Consider the following 21,722-nt stretch of genomic DNA (forward strand, 5'->3'; position numbering starts at 1 on the left):
GTTGCAGAACTATATTTCCCATGATGCTTAGGTGCTCTGAAGTCCAGTCGAGCATCATGGGAAATGTAGTTCTGAAATAGTTGGAGTGCCAAGGTTTGCCATTACAGTGCTATAACATACAAATAGTCTCCTCCCTCATATATATATATATATATATATATATATATGTAAGAAATTCGGGTAATTGTAGGATTACCCAGGTAAAACGGACATGGGTAAAGCCTGATGTACTGTAATTCCCCCATCTACACTATTTCTTTTGCCTCCGCCTGGGGGGTTCAAGGAAGGTGCCCAGCTGATCCTCTGGCGTCTTCCTTGAACCCCCCAGGCGGAGGCAAAAAAGATAGCGAAGATGGGGGAATTACAGTGCATGCTATATAGGTTTGATGCATTGACTCCGCACTCAGAGGGGATTTATGATCATACATCGGACTTTACCCACTGCTGCTTGGATAATGTCTATTTTACCCAATATATGACTTTACCTGCAATATATATATATATATATAACATTTGTCTTACCTGCTGCTTATTATTTCTAAGTATGGGACAATCTAGGAGCATTTGAAATGTAAATATCATTTCATACTGTGATTTTACAGATTCATGTATGGTGTTCTGGAGAAAAGACTTCAAACAGTGTGTCTAACAGGCTTATAGTTTGACTTGACATATCTACTCACAGCAAAGGGAAATAGAAGGCACCTACACATATCTAAGACTTTGACATATTCTCTTTTGATTTATGGCCCAGACTGAAAATCTATGAGCAGGACACATTATTTTTCATAATTTTATTTACTGTAACCTAAATGCTGTAAATCTTGTGAAATGTTGAAATAATACAGAATGTCAGTTGCAACTAGAAAGAGACGATGCATATTTCCCTGTGGCACAATTTATTTGGATAAGTTCACAGAGACACATTATTTGGTATAGTTCAATGGGGCATCTTTGTAACACTTTATTTGGCACATTTCCCTTTCACACTATCTGGCTTATGCAGTTTTACAAGCGATGGTTATGTTTTGTCTTTTTATAACATTTATTTTATTACTCTGTACACTTTTTGTCTTTTACTCCCAATGGACAGGTTGCAGTCCATGAAATTGGCCATGTTCTTGGGTTATCTCATATCTATAGGACTGGATCAATAATGCAACCCAATTATATTCCACAAGAATCTGGCTTTGAATTGGACTGGTCTGACAGAAAAGCAGTACAAAATCTTTATGGTAAGTAAAGGCATTGACCAATCATTATCTCTAAGATCATACAGTACAGGTGGCCCTCGGTTTACAACGGTTCAATTTGCACCGTTTCAGAATAAAAACCTTTTTTTTCAGTCATGTGACTGCTATTGAAAAGCATTGAGAAGCAGTGCATTGATTAAAATAGCCAGTAGGTGGAGCTGTCCGCTTGTGTTGAAGCAAAGATATGCAAGCCAAGCAAGCTGATATTTATCAGTTTAACCAGACCTGAGCTATCAAGCAACTTGCAAAGGAACAAGATCTTCCTGTCTATAAATCAGTCCAGATTGGAATGCATAGAAAGAACCGTTTGCAGAAAAATGCAAGTAAAGTCTGTGTTGTGTGATTATTTTATTAGGTTTATAATGCTGTTTAGCAAATGTTTTTGTTCATTTAACTTAGTTTAATTATATATTCTGTGTTGTGTGATTATTTTATTAGGTTTATAATGCTGTTTAGCATTTAAAGTCTTCATTTCAAAGCTTTAAAATTAATGTATTAGGTGTTACTTATGCCAATTTTGAGAGGAGCCTGGAACCTAACTCCTTCACTTCCCATTGACTTACATTATAAACTGGACGTAAACTGAGGGCTACCTGTATTTGTACAATGTTACAGGAAGATGGGCAATATATGTATGGTAAAACCATTGTAATTTTAACATCTCTAAAATCAACATATTGATATAAAATGGTGATATAATTCATGCATCTACAGATGTTAGTACAAGTGTAGTGTAATTAAATGGTGCAAAACTTACATTCATGCCAGAACTCATAGTCAAACATGAAAAAGCATAAAGATTCCTGGTTTTAACTGTCTGTAAATTTAAATACAAAACTTAAAGAAGTATTTTAGTGGAAACATGACATGCTCTAATTCATTAGAACATATCAATATTGCACAACTCACCCTGGAACTCTGAGCACAGTATACACTGTACATATATGTGTTTTGTGATTGGCTGATAGCTGACACCTGCCACAAGTAAAGGGATAATGGAATTAACTTTTAAATTTGCCAGAAAAAAAATCTGCTACTAATTTCAAATTCAAAGTAAGTGCTATTTTATTGTCATTGTATTATGTATTTGTTGAATTTTAAATTCTACTTTGATGGTCCTTTAAAATAGAAAATCAGCGTCTCTGCTCACATGCTTTGCTGACACTGGCCTAGATTTAGAGTTTGGCGGTAGCCGTGAGAACCAGCGTTAGAGGCTCCTAACGCTGGTTTTAGGCTACCGCCGGTATTTGGAGTCAGTCAGGAAAGGGTCTAACGCTCACTTTCCAGCCGTGACTTTTCCATACCGCAGATCCCCTTACGTCAATTGCGTATCCTATCTTTTCAATGGGATCTTTCTAACGCCGGTATTTAGAGTCGTGGCTGAAGTGAGCGTTAGAAATCTAACGACAAAACTCCAGCCGCAGAAAAAAGTCAGTAGTTAAGAGCTTTCTGGGCTAACGCCGGTTTATAAAGCTCTTAACTACTGTGCTCTAAAGTACACTAACACCCATAAACTACCTATGTACCCCTAAACCGAGGCCCCCCACACATCGCCAACACTCGATTACATTTTTTTAACCCCTAATCTGCCGACCGCCACCTACGTTATACTTATGTACCCCTAATCTGCTGCCCCTAACACCGCCGACCCCTATATTATATTTATTAACCCCTAATCTGCCCACCTCAACGTCGCCTCCACCTGCCTACACTTATTAACCCCTAATCTGCCGAGCGGACCGCACCGCTACTATAATAAAGTTATTAACTCCTAATCCGCCTCACTCCACCTCAATAACCCTATAATAAATAGTATTAACCCCTAATCTGCCCTCCCTAACATCGCCAACACCTAACTTCAATTATTAACCCCTAATCTGCTGACTGGAGCTCACCGCTATTCTAATAAATGTATTAACCCCTAAAGCTAAGTCTAACCCTAACACTCCCCTAAATTAAATATAATTTTAATCTAACGAAATTAATTAACTCTTCTTAAATAAATTATTCCTATTTAAAACTAAATACTTACCTGTAAAATAAATCCTAATATAGCTACAATATAAATTATATTTATATTATAGCTATTTTAGGATTTATATTTATTTTACAGGTAACTTTGTATTTATTTTAACTAGGTACAATAGCTATTAAATAGTTAATAACTATTTAATAGCTAAAATAGTTAAAATAATTACAAATTTACCTGTAAAATAAATCCTAACCTAAGTTACAATTAAACCTAACACTACACTATCATTAAATAGATTAAATACAATTCCTACAAATAAATACAATTACATAAACTAACTAAAGTACAAAAAATAAAAAAGAACTAAGTTACAAAAAATAAAAAAATATTTACAAACATTAGAAAAATATTACAACAATTTTAAACTAATTACACCTACTCTAAGCCCCCTAATAAAGTAACAAAGACCCCCAAAATAAAAAAATGCCCTACCCTATTCTAAATTACTAAATTTCAAAGCTCTTTTACCTTATCAGCCCTGAACAGGGCCCTTTGCGGGGCATGCCCCAAGAAGTTCAGCTCTTTTGCCTGTAAAAAAAAAACATACAATACCCCCCCCAACATTACAACCCACCACCCACATACCCCTAATCTAACCCAAACCCCCCTTAAATAAACCTAACACTAAGCCCCTGAAGATCTTCCTACCTTGAGTCGTCTTCAGCCAGCCGAGCCAAATTCTTCATAGAAGCCGAGCAAGAAGAGGTCCTCCATCCGGTAGAAGTCTTCATCCAAGCGGGGCAAGAAGAGGTCCTCCATCCGGTAGAAGTCTTCATCCAAGCGACTCCATCAGCCAATCAGAATATTCCTACCTTAATTCCGATTGGCTGATAGAATCCTATCAGCCAATCGGAATTCGAGGGACGCCATCTTGGATGACGTCATTTAAAGGAACCGTCATTCGTCGTTCAGTCGTCGGCCAGGATGGATGTTCCGCGTCGGAGGTCTTCAGGATGCTGCCGCTCCGCTCCGGATGGATGCCGCTTGGATGAAGACTTCAATCGGATGGAAGACCTCTTCTGCCCCGCTTGGATGAAGACTTCTACCGGATGGAGGACCTCTTCTTGCCCCGCTTGGATGAAGACTTCTACCGGATGGAGGACCTCTTCTTGCTCCGCTTGGATGAAGAATTTGGCTCGGCTGGGTGAAGACGACTCAAGGTAGGAAGATCTTCAGGGGCTTAGTGTTAGGTTTATTTAAGGGGGGTTTGGGTTAGATTAGGGGTATGTGGGTGGTGGGTTGTAATGTTGGGGGGGGTATTGTATGTTTTTTTTTACAGGCAAAAGAGCTGAACTTCTTTGGGCATGCCCCGCAAAGGGCCCTGTTCAGGGCTGGTAAGGTAAAAGAGCTTTGAACTTTTTTAATTTAGAATAGAGTAGGGCATTTTTTATTTTGGGGGGCTTTGTTATTTTATTAGGGGGCTTAGAGTAGGTGTAATTAGTTTAAAATTGTTGTAATATTTTTCTAATGTTTGTAAATATTTTTTTATTTTTTGTAACTTAGTTCTTTTTTATTTTTTGTACTTTAGTTAGTTTATTTCATTGTATTTATTTGTAGGAATTGTATTTAATTTATTTATTGATAGTGTAGTATTAGGTTTAATTGTAGATAATTATAGGTATTTTATTTAATTAATTTATTGATAGTGTAGTGTTAGGTTTAATTGTAACTTAGGTTAGGATTTATTTTACATGTAAATTTGTAATTATTTTAACTATTTTAGCTATTAAATAGTTCTTAACTATTTAATAGCTATTGTACCTGGTTAAAATAAATACAAAGTTGCCTGTAAAATAAATATCAATCCTAAAATAGCTACAATATAATTATAATTTATATTGTAGCTATATTAGGGTTTATTTTACAGGTAAGTATTTAGCTTTAAATAGGAATAATTTATTTAATAAGAGTTAATTAATTTCGTTAGATGTAAATTATATTTAACTTAGGGGGGTTTTTGTGTTTTACGGTTAGACTTAGCTTTAGGGGTTAATACATTTATTAGAATAGCGGTGAGCTCTACTTGGCAGATTAGGGGTTAATGTTTGAAGTTAGGTGTCGGCGATGTTAGGGAGGGCAGATTAGGGGTTAATACTATTTATTATAGTGTTAGTGAGGCGGATTAGGGGTTAATAACTTTATTATAATAGCGGTGCGGTCCGGTCGGCAGATTAGGGGTTAATAAGTGTAGGCAGGTGGAGGCGACGTTGTGGGGGGCAGATTAGGGGTTAATAAATATAATATAGGGGTCGGCGGTGTTAGGGGCAGCAGATTAGGGGTACATAAGTTAGGGGTACATAAGAATAATGTAAGTAGCGGCGGTTTACGGAGCGGCAGATTAGGGGTTAATAATAATATGCAGGGGTCAGCGATAGCGGGGGCGGCAGAATAGGGGTTAATAAGTGTAAGGTTAGGGGTGTTTAGACTCGGGGTACATGTTAGGGTGTTAGGTGCAGACGTAGGAAGTGTTTCCCCATAGCAAACAATGGGGCTGCGTTAGGAGCTGAACGCGGCTTTTTTGCAGGTGTTTTAAGTTTTTTTTTCAGCTCAAAATGCCCCATTGTTTCCTATGGGGAATCGTGCACGAGCACGTTTTTGAAGCTGGCCGCTTCCGTAAGCAACTCTGGTATCGAGAGTGCAGTGGCGTTAAATATGCTGTACGCTCCTTTTTTGGAGCCTAACGCAGCCATTCTGTGGACTCTCAATACCAGAGTTATTTTAAAGGTGCGGCCAGAAAAAAGCACGTGTAGCTAACGCACCCCTTTGGCCGCAGAAGTTTAAATCTAGCCGTCAGTCAGTATAAATGTTCTCACCCCTTTTTAGTCAGCTGTTGGATCTGCCACTGGGAAGCACCTACTTAAAGGGACACTGAGCCCAATTTTTTTCTTTTGTGATTCAGATAGAGCATGAAATTTTAAGTAACTTTCTAATTTATTCCTATTATCAAATTTTCTTCATTCTATTGGTATCTTTATTTGAAATGCAAGAATGTAAGTTTAGATGCCGGCCCATTTTTGGTGAACAACCTGGGTTGTTTTTGCTGATTGGTGGATAAATTCATCCACCAATAAAAGAGTGCTGTCCACAGTTCTGAACCAAAACAAAAGCTTAGATGTCTTCTTTCTTAAATAAAGATAGCAAGAGAATGAAGAAAAATTGATAATAGGAGTAAATTAGAAAGTTTCTTAAAATTGCATGCTCTATCTGAATCACACAAAAAAACATTTGGGTTCAGTGTCCCTTTAAATCTGCTCTAGGTGCACCAATAGGGTGTCCCCATCTTTGCTGCAAACCTGTTAAAAAGAGACACACAAGACAATTTCTGAGTTTGCAACCATCCTGCATTTTGAGAGATTGTCACAGTTTGGAAACAGCCCACTGTCATTCTGGCAAATCTCCAGGACCTTCTAAAACGTGCCAAGTTGCCAATGAAAGTCTAGTTCTGCCCCTGTTCTGCCTATCAGCAGCATCCTATCCTGGTCTGCAGAAGATAATGGGAGGTATGTGACTAGTATGTGTGGTGCTGCGATGTGTTGTAGACAACCAAGGTTTATGTATTTCTTGAAGCACAAGCGTATTGCATTTTAAATGCAATGATAGCAGATTTGTTGTTTTAGAACTGTACTTATGTCCACCTGTAACCTCCATCTTCCATTTTCATTTGAATCAACATAAAATGAGGTAAAATGCAAACTATACAGCTGACTTAGTGGTGAACTGGACCCTAATTGAAATATAATTAAAATAAATATAAATAAAATTTATATCATTAACTAAATTATTCCTATTTAAAACTAAATACTTACCTGTAAAATAAACCCTAAGCTAGCTACAATATAACTAATAGTTACATTGTATCTAGCTTAGGGTTTATTTTTATTTTACAGGCAAGTTTGTATTTATTTTAACTAGGTAGAATAGTTACTAAATAGTTATCAACTATTTAATAACTACCTAGCTAAAATAAATACAAATTGACCTGTAAAATAAAACCTAACCTAAGTTACACTTAAACTAAATTAAATACAATTAAATAAATTAAATTAGCTAAATCACAAAAAAAACAAAACACTAAATTACACAACAAAAACAAATTACAGATCTTTAAACTAATTTATGCTACAGCTTTGTACATAAAACTCATAACTAATGACTTTAGAATGCGTTACGGATCTGGAGGTAGAGGGTGTACTGCTCACTTTTTGGCCTTCCAGGACTTGTAATACCGGCGCTATGGAAGTCCCATAGAAAAAAGGGTTTACGAAGTTTACGTAAGTCGTTTTGAGGTAAGGCCAAGACCTGTTAACGCTGCTTTTTCAGCTTAACGCAAAACTCGTAATCTAGCCGTAAGTTTGCAGGTCAAGTACAAGAGGTTTGCTGCTGTGTGATATCTAAATCACCAGTCTGCTTAAACACCCATTAAACTGCTCTTGCTGTGTTCCATAAATACTACATGAACATAAGGCAAAGCATCTTTATTTAAATACAAATAGATACAGACTGCACATTATGTGTGATGAATGTGTTTGCTGACTTTATATCACCAACTGGGTGTAATTATTTTATAATCTTTGGTGTTTTGAAGAAAAACAGTAGAATCAATAGCAGCATCAGCTTTTATTTCTTAGATTTGTAGAAGGTGTTTGATCGCGTATTTTTTTCCGGATTAGGCAGAGGACAAATCTGTTCTAATGCCAGCATTAAATTATGAATACAGACATTGTATTATTAGATTCAGTATCAAAGCATACGGAAATAAAATGTTATTGCAAGCTTTAAACAAAGAACAGTGCATAGACAATCTCTGTGTAGGATGTACCCTAGTCAGATGGCATCACAGCTAACAAAGAAGTCCCTGAAGCAGCAGCAGAAATGTATTTCATCCCTCAGTTAAAAGAGGGGAGTCTCCCCCTGTAAGTTGCTCATAGTTGCTATAAAGAACACAGCAATAACAAGCAGCAGCACTTAAAGGGACATTAAACACTTTGAGATGGTAATATAAAATAATAAACTGTATATATATAAATAAAACTCTGCAATATACTTTCATTATTTATTTTGTCTTTTTTTCCTGTAATTCCATTCTAAAATCATGAGCTTTTCAGTTCCTGTTAGAAATGGAGGTGCAGAACACTGTTATATTCCACACAGCCATTGGCTGCACAATCTAGTGTCCTATTTATAACTGTTCCTCATTGGCCACAGCAGAAAAGGTAACCTAGGTTACAACATGGCAGCTCCCATTGTTTGATTGACACTTAAGCTTTACACTTATTTTGTTAATATTTGAACAGCTAATGAAAACTTAAAAAAATATATCTACAGTTTATTCTCAGACTAATCTTTTCTTTGAATGCATCATTCTATCTAGCATTTATTTAGTGTTTAATGTCCCTTTAAAGCACTATTTACCCAGAGAGGCAGAGAGTTCTAATAAAGCCTCTATTTTCACAGCTATTTGCCAAAGGGGCAACGGACCACCTCTTTTGAAAGGAAGATCCCCTCTTTTAAATGAGGGATCACTCTTTTTCCTAGGATGCAGCTGATTGTTGTAATTTCTAGTAGTGGGAATGTACATTTATATAGCCCCTATCTATCCCGTTGAATTAATTATGAGACCCCTTATGAGAAACAGGGAATTCTCTTTTAAATTAAGGGTCACACCTTCTCTAATGTTTAATTGATCACTGTGGTAATGGTGAACACCCGCCCCAAGTAGGCTCCCATGCAGTGCCTGATGAGGGGGATATTTTAGGGTTCCTATTTCCCACAAACAAATGGTATAAGACCCCAGTTTGTAAAGAAGGGAGTCTAGTCTTCCCAGTGTGGGTTGTCATACCCCTGTTATTAGTCGGTGATTTCTATAAAAATTGCTATCACAAACATAATGTATAGATTGTATGGGAGCAGTGTCTTCAAAGGAACCCCAATCCCCTCAAGACAGAATAGAACACACACACAAAAGAGGGGATTACCCATTGCAACTTTGTAACTTTCATTAATATTTAATTGACTTGACTCTCCCCGTAATTAATCTCTGAAAATGGTGGTTCTTCCACTGCCCCAGTGAAGCTGTAGGATCCAGTACCCTGATTTAAAAAAAAAAATTAAAACAGTGATTGCTTGATCTCATTTATCCCTATCAGTCCAAAGAAAAAGGCATTTCAATGGGTGTTTTCCGGGACAGCAAAACAATATACATCTTGTAAACAAAAGGACATATTTAAATGCTTTTATAACACATTTTATTTTGCATGCAGATATTTTGCTGTGTGGTGCTTGATTGCTTATACACACTATGCATATAAAACACATTAAAGGGATATGAAAACCCCAATAATTATTTATTGATTCAGACAGAACATATCATTTAAAAAAACTTTCCAATTTACTTCTAATATCACTTTTGCTTCATTCCCATGGTGTTAAAGAGGTAGGTGTCTAAACCCCTATATGCAAGGGTCAAGTCCTAAAAAAAAAAGTGTGGGAACTCATCAAGACTTCAACCCCCCCTCACAATTAATATTATTTTATATGCACACACACACCAGTGAAGGGTTGAATGGCTGCCTTTGGGTCTGAAAATCCTCCTCTGTCACAGTGTCTCACCCACTAAAGGTGCAATAGTCCTATTTCTGCTGAGGGGAGCTAAATAACCCCAGAGCAAGTCACACATTAATGTAAGTACCATGTGTTACACACAGTGCAGGGTGATCACACAGAGGATTGCATTTAGTGTATTGTAGGAAGTGTTACTGCCCATTACTAGAGGATCTCACTATCCCTCTAAACAGACTGTGCTCCAGCTCCTCCCAGCAGCAGCAGCAGTGTTTACTGAAGCATTTCTGTTCTCTGTCCAGAGGGAACTTAGTTCCTCCTGTAAAAATAGTGCAGGAACTCTGTTCCCAAACGTTCCCGCTCAATTTGACCCCTGCCTATATGGCAGGAAATAGTACTGCCATCTAGTGCTCTTGCAAATGGATAATATTCTTGCAAAGAGTATGGCTAGCAGTGCTACACTTATAACCCTAAAAAGAGCTGTTGTGGGACTGGCCTCACAGCCAGAGCAAAGGGAAGAGGTTAACAAAATACAAAAGCGCTGAAAAGTACTAGAAAGCTAAGGGTTAAACTCTGAATAACGTTAGCTACTATGTATCAAACTTATATATCAAACTTATGAATGAAAAAAATAAATAAAGCCTGACTCTGTTACCAATATAGCATATTTAACATTTAATAAAACAGCAAATTGGTTATCCAATGTGGCGGATATAATGGTAAGACAAAACAATGCAAAAAGTGCTTGATTTGAGGACGTCTCCTCTGATAATGCTTATCTGGATATAGCAAAATATCTAAAATATCAAGTACCCATTTGTAAAAACTGTACCGGTCCCTCTGCCAATATTAGTAGTCTCGTCCCGGCTCTGTGTCCTCCGGTTATCTCCCGGTCTTGGATGTGTGTTTGTACACAATGCGTGTCTCTCCTCCACGCTTCCGGTTTGTGTCGGATCTTTGAATTGTGACTACGTCACGGGATGTATCAAACTGGACGGATCTTTTGTAAGTGGCAGTTCTTCAGGGCTACTGGTACGTTACGATCTTGGTTAGCGGATACTTTTCTGTCAAAGTTGTAAATAAGCAACCATTTATTTATTCTCTGCGCAGAGTGTTGGTTTGTCTGGAATGTCCTTAGACCCCTTAGATTATCGTCAACACGTTTCACCTATAATTAGGCTTTTTCTAGACTGATTTCTATGGGGACATTTTCCAGTTTAAATATCCCTTCTTGCATTTTAATTTGTTGGATAATTTACAAATCAGAATTCCTGAATTTAAGGTGGTATTGATACTATGTACATTTTCATTTCTTTAAGGTGGTATAAGTATTCTTGCCCTGAAATTCCTTATGGTTATATATTAAACACATAATTCAACATTCAGAAAGACAATGTGAAATGAATAATCAGAAATTAAGAAATATAAAATTAAAATTAAAAAAGGGGGGTACATATATATATATGGAATTCTATACAAATGAATGAATTTCTTTGCAAATTTGCTTAGGTATGAATATAGCCCTTGATATAAAGATATAACATGACTTTATCATAGCACTCATGCCCTGTATCGATTTTATGGTTAAAGGTTTATTCAATCAAATTACAAACTTAGAGCATAATTGAACTCAATGACAAAAGCATGTTCAGTCTAATATGAAGGGGCTTAGGTCCAGTTCTGAATTTAGACCCTTGGTAAAAATAGTTCCCATATTATAAAATAGTTCTGCTTCTTTCATTAACAGTAATCTTTAAAAGTTACCTTCCCTCCATTGTTTTTTTACTTCTTTAATACCCCAATAGGATAAATCTTTAATGTTGTTTTTATGTACTTGTATGAAATGTTCGTATAAGTGGGTTTCTTGTTCACCTTTTTCTATATTCCATAGATGCTCTCTAATATGAGTGTGGAGGCATCTAGTTGTATCCCCCAAATATTGTAATTGACATGTACATTGAAGTATATATATAACACCTTGATCACTGCATCTTATAGTATCGGTAATCTTGTGTTTGTAGTTGTTACTTACTGGGTGTATCTCCTTTATTTTACTGCTGTGTTTGCATGCTTTACAGCTATAACATGGGTAAAATCCAATGATTTGTCTGCCTTTTAAATCCATGTCTTGTCTTTTGGTTTTCTGAGTGAATTCACTGGGGGCTAATATGCTCTTCATATTTCTCGCACTTCTGTATATAAAATTTGGTCTGTCTGTTATCTGCTCACCTATAATTGGGTCATCTTTTATCAGGTGCCAATGTTTTCTAATTATTTTTTCTACTGTTTTGTAGTCACTATTAAAAGTTGTTATAAAAACTGGCGATGGGCGAATGAAACAAATAGAGATAATTATACATTTAGATACAATCAAGGGCCAAATAGAAACACAATGAATTCCAGATCCAATTATAGGAATAGCACTAACTCTATTTGGTCTGGTAACAGTTATAAAAAAGACTATAGACATTACACAGAACCAAGAGGATGGTTTAGACAACCTAGCTCTAGAGACAGACAGGATGAATATACCAATAACACTAATAAGTAATTGGAGAGTTCCCTTAAAGAACCGCTACACACCATTACGAGGTCAGATGAGAGAGGATACCCATATAATTAATGAAAGAAATGACACCCCAAACTCTCCCCTTCAGGGTACATCCACTGATTGTTTAGATCTAGGCCCAGTATACAGAACTCCTCGTATAAACAGAAAAAGATATATATAGGAACTAGAGGAGGAAAGCGAACAAAATAAAAAAAGATGGAGATAGATGAGAGAGAAATTTTTAACTTGAGCAAGATCAAATTTTCACACAAGGAAAATAAAGTATTAAAACAAGGTTTAACATTTGCACCCACCCAAAGGATGAATACGTTTGAAACCCATATACACATAAATCAGTTCATTAAAAAAATAACATTAAAAAAATAACATTAAAAAGGTATTTCCTCAAACATCCAATAGAGAGAGAGATACACACCACAAGACAAAGTGTAGCCTCAACTCCTAATATTATACATACAAACCTTAAACCTAGGTCATCTTTCACCTTCATGATAAGGGCAGCCACATAAAAACTCTTGAAAAAATGCTGCAAAAAGATTTGGCAAAGCATGATCTCACTAAACATAAAATTAATTATAATTTGAACAGGAATGAGAAATTAATGTTAGAGAATCTCAAAAATAATTGAAACATAATGATAAAATCTGTGGATAAAGGGGGTGGCATCATAGTGATGGATACAGAATATTATCTCAAAGAATCAAATATAATTTTAAGTGATCAAACTACTTATAAGGAACTTAAATTAAACCCAATATAAAATATAGCAGAAAAATGTAAATCATTACTTACAGAAGCGAAAGAAAACAAAATATTAAACAATAAAGAATTAAATTTTCTAAATCAGGAGTATCCCAGAATGGAAATTATTTATTTTTTACCAAATATACATAACACAACCCCCAGGAAGACCCATCATCTCTGGTATTGCTTTGGTTACAGCTAATTTGTCACAATACATAGATATTCAGTTACAAAAATATGTAAAAGAACTACTGACTTATCTAAAAGATATGGCACAAGTACTATTCACACTGGAGAATTTGAACTGGGATTACATTAATTACATACTATCGACCTGTGACGTCACGGCCCCTATACACAATTATTATACACAAAAAGGGTTTGGAAGCCATTAGTTTTAATTTAGATGGAGATATTAAGATGTTACAGAAACAAAAAGACTTTATCCTGAGGGGGGTAAAATTTATACTTATGAACGATGTATTTGCATTTAACAACAAATTATACATTCAAATGAAAAGAACAGCTATGGGCACGAGGTTCACGCCTAGCTAGGCACGAACCTCATGCTCATCAAACGTTACATTGATGACGTGCTGATTGTGTGGAAGGGAGATGAAGATGGATTGGTTACAATGTTTAAAGATATGAATACCACAACTGATGGATTAGAATTCACTTATGAGATCAGTAAAGATAAGATAACATTCCTGGATTTGTATATTTTTGTGGAAGATAAGGTTTTATACACTAAAAATCACATCAAAGAAGTCGGTGCAAATAATTATGTGCATTCAGACAGTTGTCACTTACCAAGGTGTGTCAATAACATCCCAAAAGACCAATGTTTAAGAATTAGTAGAAATTGCTCAAGACTAACAAATTACGAGACTCAAATCAAAACACTGGAAGATCAGTTCCTGGAAAGAGGGTATGATCAAGGGGTAATTAAAAACAGCTATAAAGTATGGGAAAGAAATTAATGGAAAGTGCAGACAAAAGGTCGTGAAGAGTAATAGTGTTAATACAAAGTTAAAGGTCCCATTTATAACAAATTTTAATAGTGACTTCAAAACAGTAGAAAAAATAGTTAGAAAACATTGGCACCTGATAAAAGATGACCCAATTATAGGTGAGCAGATAACAGACAGACCACATTTTATATAGAGAAGGGCGAGAAATACGAAGAGCATATTAGCACCCTGTGAATTCACTCAGAAACCCCAAAGACAAGACATAGATTTAAAAGGCAGACAAATCATGGGATTTTACCCATGTTATAGCTATAAAGCGTGCAAACACAGCAGTAAAACAAAGGAGATACACTCAGTAAGTAACAACTACAAACAAGATTACCGATACTATAAGATGCAGTGACCAAGGTGTTACATATATACTTCAATGTACATATCAATTATAATATTTGGGGGAAATTACTAGATGCCTCTGCACTCATATTAGAGAGCATCTATGGAATATAGAAAAATGTGAACAAGAAACCCACTTACACGAACATTTCATACAAGTACATAAAAACAACATTAAAGGGACACTGTACCCAAATTTTTTCTTTTGTAATTCAGATAGAGCATGCAATTTTAAGCAACTTTCTAATTTACTTCTATTATCAATTTTTCTTCGTTCTCTTGATATCTTTATTTGAAAAAGAAGGCATCTAAGCTGAGGAGCCAGCAAATTTGTGGTTCAGAACCATGGACAGCAATTGTTTATTGGTGCTGCCCAATCAGCAAGGACAACCCAGGTTGTTCACCAAAAATGGGCCGGCATCTAAACTTAAATTCTTGCTTTTCAAATAAACATACCAAGAGAATGAAGAAAATTTGATAATAGGAGTACATTAGAAAGTTGCTTCAAAACATATACTTCTAAATAGGAATTAGAACTACAGATTTAAATCCCAGACGACATCTGGAGGCGAGGTTTTAAATTGACCCATTCCTCATCTATCTTACTAGCTTTAGCTGAACTCAATTATAACATTCTTGCACGTTGGTACCTCACTCCCCAGAGAATACATAAGATTTTCCCGGGTGCCAATTCAAGTTGTTGGAGACGATGCGGCGAGATTGGTACACATTCCTATATATGGTGGACATGCCCCAAGCTGAAGACCTACTGGTCTCAAATAGAACAGTGCATTAACCATACTCTAGGTGTAGATCTCTCCCTTTTGGCTCCCACTATACTACTTAATCATATTCCAGATATAAGATGTGCATATCGCACAAAGCTATTACAATTAATGCTTACATGTGCTAAACGCTTAATTCCCAGACTCTAGAGGCAACAACAACCTCCTATATTTACTCAATGGGAAGCTGAACTAAATCATATCATATCCTTGGAAAAAAAGACACTACTGCTATATTGGCAAGAGAGATTACATACTAGATATAGTCTTTATTTGGGAGCAAAGACCACAAACACAATAATGAAAATGTTTTTTTTATCTTTGGTGTTAACTGGTGTACTGAACTGAAGGATAAGTTATGTATTTGCCAGTATCTGTATGTGAACTATAAATATCGAGGTTTAATTTTTAAATATAAACACAATATATGTCTAATGTAAAGATGCAAATTCCTCTTTCTTTGTTCCCTTCTTTTTACCCTATTTTCTTTTTTATGTTAAAAACTGGTTACCAATATGCTAGTATATACGAGATGTTATAGTTTTCTCTGCAATCTATGATTATTGTATATTCTTTTATGTCTGTTATTATACTTGAATAACCCCAGTAAAAATAATTTAAATATAAAAACAACATTAAAGATTTATCCTATTGGGGCATTAAAGAAGTAAAAAAACAATGGAGGGGAGGTATCTTTGAAAGATTACTGTTAATGAAAGAAGCAGAACTCATTTATAATATGGGAACCCTTTTTCTCAAGGGTCTAAATTCAGAACTGGACCCAAGCCCCTTCATATTAGACTGAACATGCTTTTGTCATTGAGTTCAATTAAGCTCTAAGTTTGTAATTTGATTGAATAAACCTTAAAACAAAATTGATACAAGGCATGAGTGCTATGATAAGGTTTTCTTTAGACCTTTATATCAAGGGCTATATTCATACCTAAGCAAATTTGCAAAGAAATTCATTCATATGTATATAATTCCATATATATATGTACCCCCCTTTTTTAATTTTAATTTTATATTTCTTAATTTCTAATTATTCATTTCACATTGTCTTTCTGAATGTTGAATTATGTGTTTAATATATAACCATAAGGAATTTCAGAGCAAGAATACTTATACCACCTTAAAGAAATGAGTATCATTTCCTTAAATTCAGGAATTCTGATTTGTAAATTATCCAATGAATTAAAATGCAAGAAGGGGTATATAAACTGGAAAATGTCCCCATAGAAATCAGTCTTGAAAAAGCCTAGTTATAGGTGAAATGCGTCTACGATAATCTAAGGGGTCTAAGGACTTTCCAGGAAAACCAACACTCTGCGCAGAGTATAAAGAAATTGTAAATTATTTACATCTTGGACAGAAAAGTATCCGCTAACCAAGATTGTAAGATACCGGTAGCTCTGAAGAACTGCCACTTACAAAAGATCCGTCCAGCTTGATACATCCCGTGACGTAGTCACAATTCAAATATCCGACACAAACCGGAAGCGTGGAGGAGAGACACGCATTGTGTACAAACACACATCCAAGACCGGGAAATAACCGGAGGACAGAGAGCCGAGACGAGACTACTAATATCAGCAGAGGGACCGGTACAGTATCCACAAACTAGTACTTGGAATTAACATAATTGACGTCTATCACATTGTTGCAATCCGTAAACACATTGACATTAATATTGCTAATTACATAACCACCGCAACTAAACAGGCCATTATATACCCACGGCATTGAATCGAATATATATTCAAGACATCATACCCCAGTTTGTTTTTTATTTTATTTTTATCCATGGACTGTTTATCACATGTTTATAGAAGGTGGTATTGAATATAGTATATGTTTACGCTCCATAGGATATTTGAGATATTTTGCTATATCCGGATAAGCATCATCAGAGGAGACGTCCTCAAATCAAGAACTTTTTGCATTGTTTTGTCTTAACATTGTTTTATATCCGTCACATTGGATATATAAGTTTGATACATAGTAGCTAACCTTATTTAGAGTTTAACCCTTAGCTTTCTAGTACTTTTCAGCGCTTTTTTATTTTGATAATATTCTTGCAAAACTGCTGCCATATAGTGCAACAGATAAGAGCTTTTTTTTTAACAAAAGATACCAAAAGAACAAAGAACATGTTATATTAGAAACAAATTAAAAAGTTATTTAATATTACATGCTCTATCTGAATCATGAAAGAAAAAAAATGGGTTTAATTTCCCTTTAAGAAACAAAAATGCAAAAACTTTTTTGCGTTTGTTAGAGACACAATAAATATTTCATGCTCTTTAAACCTGGATGAATCGGAGAACAAAAAAAGCTGCACAATATTTATCAAAAGGAAAATCTCTTTTGATAACACCACACGTTTTTGCACCAGTTTCATATTTTCAATTTATCTTAGGGAATGTATGACTCATTTATTCTGTTTTGTCTGGTAAGCACCAGACTCCCTACTTCCAAAATCATTTGTACGTGTGAACGTCAAGCACTTAATCCACTGTATTTTATCAAGATTTTAGCTCATAACACCGGTAAATGAGGACAGATATTTTTAATGTTCTTACATTCAGGTATCAGATTATTTCTTTAGCCTCTGGAGATGTTATTTATAAAATATCTTTGACAGAAAGTTTGAAAAATCTTACTTCTGCAAGCCACTTTATTTAATACATTTAAAAAGATACAAAATATGATGGCTTGGAAAATAGTATCACTTTTTTTTGTGTGTGTGATTTTTTCCCCATTGTCCATTCTGGGAAACCACTCAATAAATTCAATATATTCTTAGAATTGTGTCTCTCCTATAGAAACATAGATATTGACGGCAGATAAGAGCCATAGGCCCAGCAAGCCTGCCCGCTATTTCCTTAAAGTATAAACGTATCTAGGTCATAGGATAGCCTTATGCTTATCCCAGGCATTCTTAAAGTCCCCCACAGTGTTTGTCATTACCACCTCTTGTGGAAGTTTATTCCATGAGGCCTTTCTATCAAGCTCCGAATGGAGCTTGAAGGGTTGTGTTTCTGGCGAGTCTTCAGACTCGCCAGAAACAGCAGTTAAGAAGCAGCAATCTAAAGACCGCTGCTTCATAACCCTGTCCGCCTGCTCTGATGAGGCGGACAGCAATCGCTGGAATTCAACCCGATCGAATATGATCGGGTTGATTGACACCCCCTGCTGGCGGCCACCAGCAGCTCATAGCTCTTGCGGATCAGGTCCATAAGACCTTTAATAAACTGGCCTCCATGAATCAGTCACCCTTTCTGTAAATAAGCTTCCGCAAATTACTCCACCTGAATATACTCCCCTTCAGCTTGAGATCATGACCCCTTGTAGTTGAATTTTTATTTTTATGTAAAATACTCACAGCCTCAGCTTTACTAAACCCTTTAATATAATTGAAAGTCACTATCATATCACCTTGTTCCCTTCTCTCCTCTAAGCTATACATATTTATTCTAGCTTTTGTTCCATCTCAGGAGTGCTGTTCTCTCTTTTCTGATAATTATGCAAATTACTCTCCCTAAGAGTAATGGGGGAAACCAGACGTGGACTCCTTGCACACTTGCCCTTAGAGAGATACAACTGCACCTCACTGACGAGGCCCACAGAAGGCCGAAACGATCATCTGGGGTTGTTGTTTCCCTTGTTCAGAGAAGAATTGCCTGGTATTTCGGTGCTGGTCGACTGTCATTGGGCAGGATCAGACTGATATGCTACAGGATATTTTTTCTCTGTGAAGGGGCATAGTGTGCTAAAAGAACGCGCACCCTGAGTTGCAATTTAAATGAACAGGCATGGAAGTTATTCTAGCTTTTGTTCCATCTCAGGAGTGCTGTTCTCTCTTTTCTGATAATTATACATATTTACATATTTAGGTTATTGAGTCTCCCTTGGTACGTATTATTTTTTAGACCATGTACCTCCTTTGCACAGATTCCAATTTGTTTATATCCCTCTGGCGATATGGGGTCCATTTAACAAGCTCCGTAGGGAGCTTGTGGGCCGGTGTTTCTGGCGAGTCTTCAGACTTGCCAGAAACACCAGTTATGAAGCAGCGGTCTAAAGATGGCTGCTCCATAACCTGTCCACCTGCTCTGAGCAGGCAGACAGACATCGCTGCAATTCAACCCGATCGAGTACGATCGAGTTGATTGACAGCTCCCTGCTGGTGGCCGATTGGCCACGAGTCAGCAGGGGGCGGTGTTGCACCAGCAGCTCTTGTGAGCTGCTGGTGCAATGCTGAATACGGAGAGCGTATTGCTCTCCGTATTCAGCGAGGTCTGGCGGACCTGATCCGCACTGTCGGATCAGGTCCGCCAGACCTTGTTAAATATAGGCCATGGCCTCCAGAACTGCACACAATACTCAAGATGAGGCCTAACTAATGATCTAAAAAGGGGCATAAGAACCTTACTATTTCTGCTGCAAATACCTCTACCAATACTTTTGAGCATTCTATTGGCGTTACTCGCTGCATTACTACATTGTATAATACATTTTAAATAATCTGAAATAATAATTCCCAAGTCCTGTTCCTCATTTGTAACATTCTTACTGAACAGTATAAAGTAAATTTACTTGCCATAAATTATGTGATGTTTGCAATGGTTGTGAAACAGTCTGGGATTGCAATATAACATTTATAAAGGAATAGGAAAATCCATAATAGAGCAACTCATTTTAAGATACTTTTAAATTCACTTGTATTTATAAATAAACTTAGTTCTCTTGGTATCTGTTGTTGAAAAACAATATGCACATGTCCTACACTACTGGGTGCTAGCTGGTGATTGGTGCCTGCACACATGTCTCGTGTGATTGGCTCACTAGATGTGCTCAGTAGTGCATTGCTGCTCCTTCATGAAGGATACCAAGAAAATGAAGCAAATTTGATAATAGATGTACATTTGAAAATTGTTTAAAATTGTATTCTCTGTCTGAATCATGAAAGAAAAATGCTGGGTTTCATGTCCCTTTAATTATAAGAAATAAACCAAAGTTTGTAGTATATGTCCATTGTTTAATTTGTTTTCATTTGCTGTAACATAATTTGCTTTTGAGTAAACTATGGGCAAAATGTGCCAATTGTGATGCTGCATCTTGTGGTGACAAGTTACATTGCTACTCCCTAATAAAGTACCCAAGTGCAGGGCATGTGAATCATCCCTAAAGAGCAAGTGTCCGACTGCTGATCTCACAATATCTGCCTGCTAGTCCCCCGTAAAGATCCGACAGGCCTCTGCTCTTATCCGTTGGGTGCTGTGTGCCGCTCCCACAATGATGCTACATGGAATGTAAAAGTGCGCTATTCAGGTTGCCACCCGCTACTTAAAGGGATTCTATATCCAAATTTTTTCTTTCACGATTCAGACAGAGCATGCAATTTTAAGCAATTTTCTAATTTTTTCCTATTATCAAATTTTCTTTGTTCTCTTGCTATCTTTAGTTAAAAAAAGCAGGACTGTAAAGCTTAGGAGCCGGACGATTTTTGGTTCAGAACCTGGGTCTTATTAATTGGCTGAATGTAGTCACCATTAAGCAAGCACTATCCAGGGTGCTGAACCTAAAATGGGCCGGGTCCTAAACTTACATTCCTGCTTTTTAAAGAAAGATAGCAAGAGAACGAAGAAAATATTATAATTGGAGTAAATTAGAAAGTTACTTAAAAGTGCATGCTCTATCTGAATCATTAAAGAAAAAACAATTTGGGTTCAGTGTCCCTTTAACAGGTTGGCAAGTATCACCACTACAATAAAAGCCCTCAGCACCCATAAAATATAAAATTATATCACAGATCTTCTGCACCTTGAGTCTTTCTCCATTAACTGCTAGCCCTTTCCCCAATTTACTTATATTTTTTACATTTGCTTCATTCCGTTAGTATCTTTTGTTGAAGGAGCAGCAATGCACTACTGGAAATTAGCAGAACGCATGGGGTGAGCCAATAATAAAAGCCATATATGTGCAGCCACCAATCAGAAGTTAGCTCCAAATAGTGCATTGCTTCTCCTAAGAGTACTGGAGCTGGCTTCTCCCTGGGAATCCAAGGCGAGTGACCGCAAAAGATCCGGATATACATAAAAATAACGGATTCCTACAGGAGTACAGATACACCACAGAGGATTTCTTTTGAGGACATTTTAGCTGATATACGATGCTATTCAGGACTTATCTAGTAAGTCTATTTTAACTTGCGTTTTTACATGTTCTAGTAAAATACACTTGAGTCGGAATGAGCTGTTTGCCCAATTTGTGTTCTAGACCAGCTCCCGAGATTACCTAGATATTATTTTCCACAAAGAATACCAAGAGAATTAAGTAAATTAGATAATAGAAATGAATTGGAAAGTTGTGTAAACTTGTATGCTCTATCTGAATCATCATGAAATA

General features: G+C 36.3%; 1 protein-coding gene across 1 annotated transcript in view; it reads left to right on the forward strand.

The window, feature by feature from the left end:
- The window catches only part of MMP21 (matrix metallopeptidase 21), a 72,714-nt gene that overhangs the window by 23,895 nt on the left and 27,097 nt on the right, over positions 1-21,722 (forward strand). Inside the window, exon 4 of the mRNA XM_053692968.1 lies at positions 1,094-1,235. Within this exon, the coding sequence (XP_053548943.1) occupies positions 1,094-1,235 (142 nt within the window). The remainder of the gene's footprint in view (positions 1-1,093; positions 1,236-21,722) is intronic.

This window comes from Bombina bombina, chromosome 9 (genome assembly GCF_027579735.1).
Source record: "Bombina bombina isolate aBomBom1 chromosome 9, aBomBom1.pri, whole genome shotgun sequence".
NCBI lineage: Eukaryota > Metazoa > Chordata > Amphibia > Anura > Bombinatoridae > Bombina > Bombina bombina.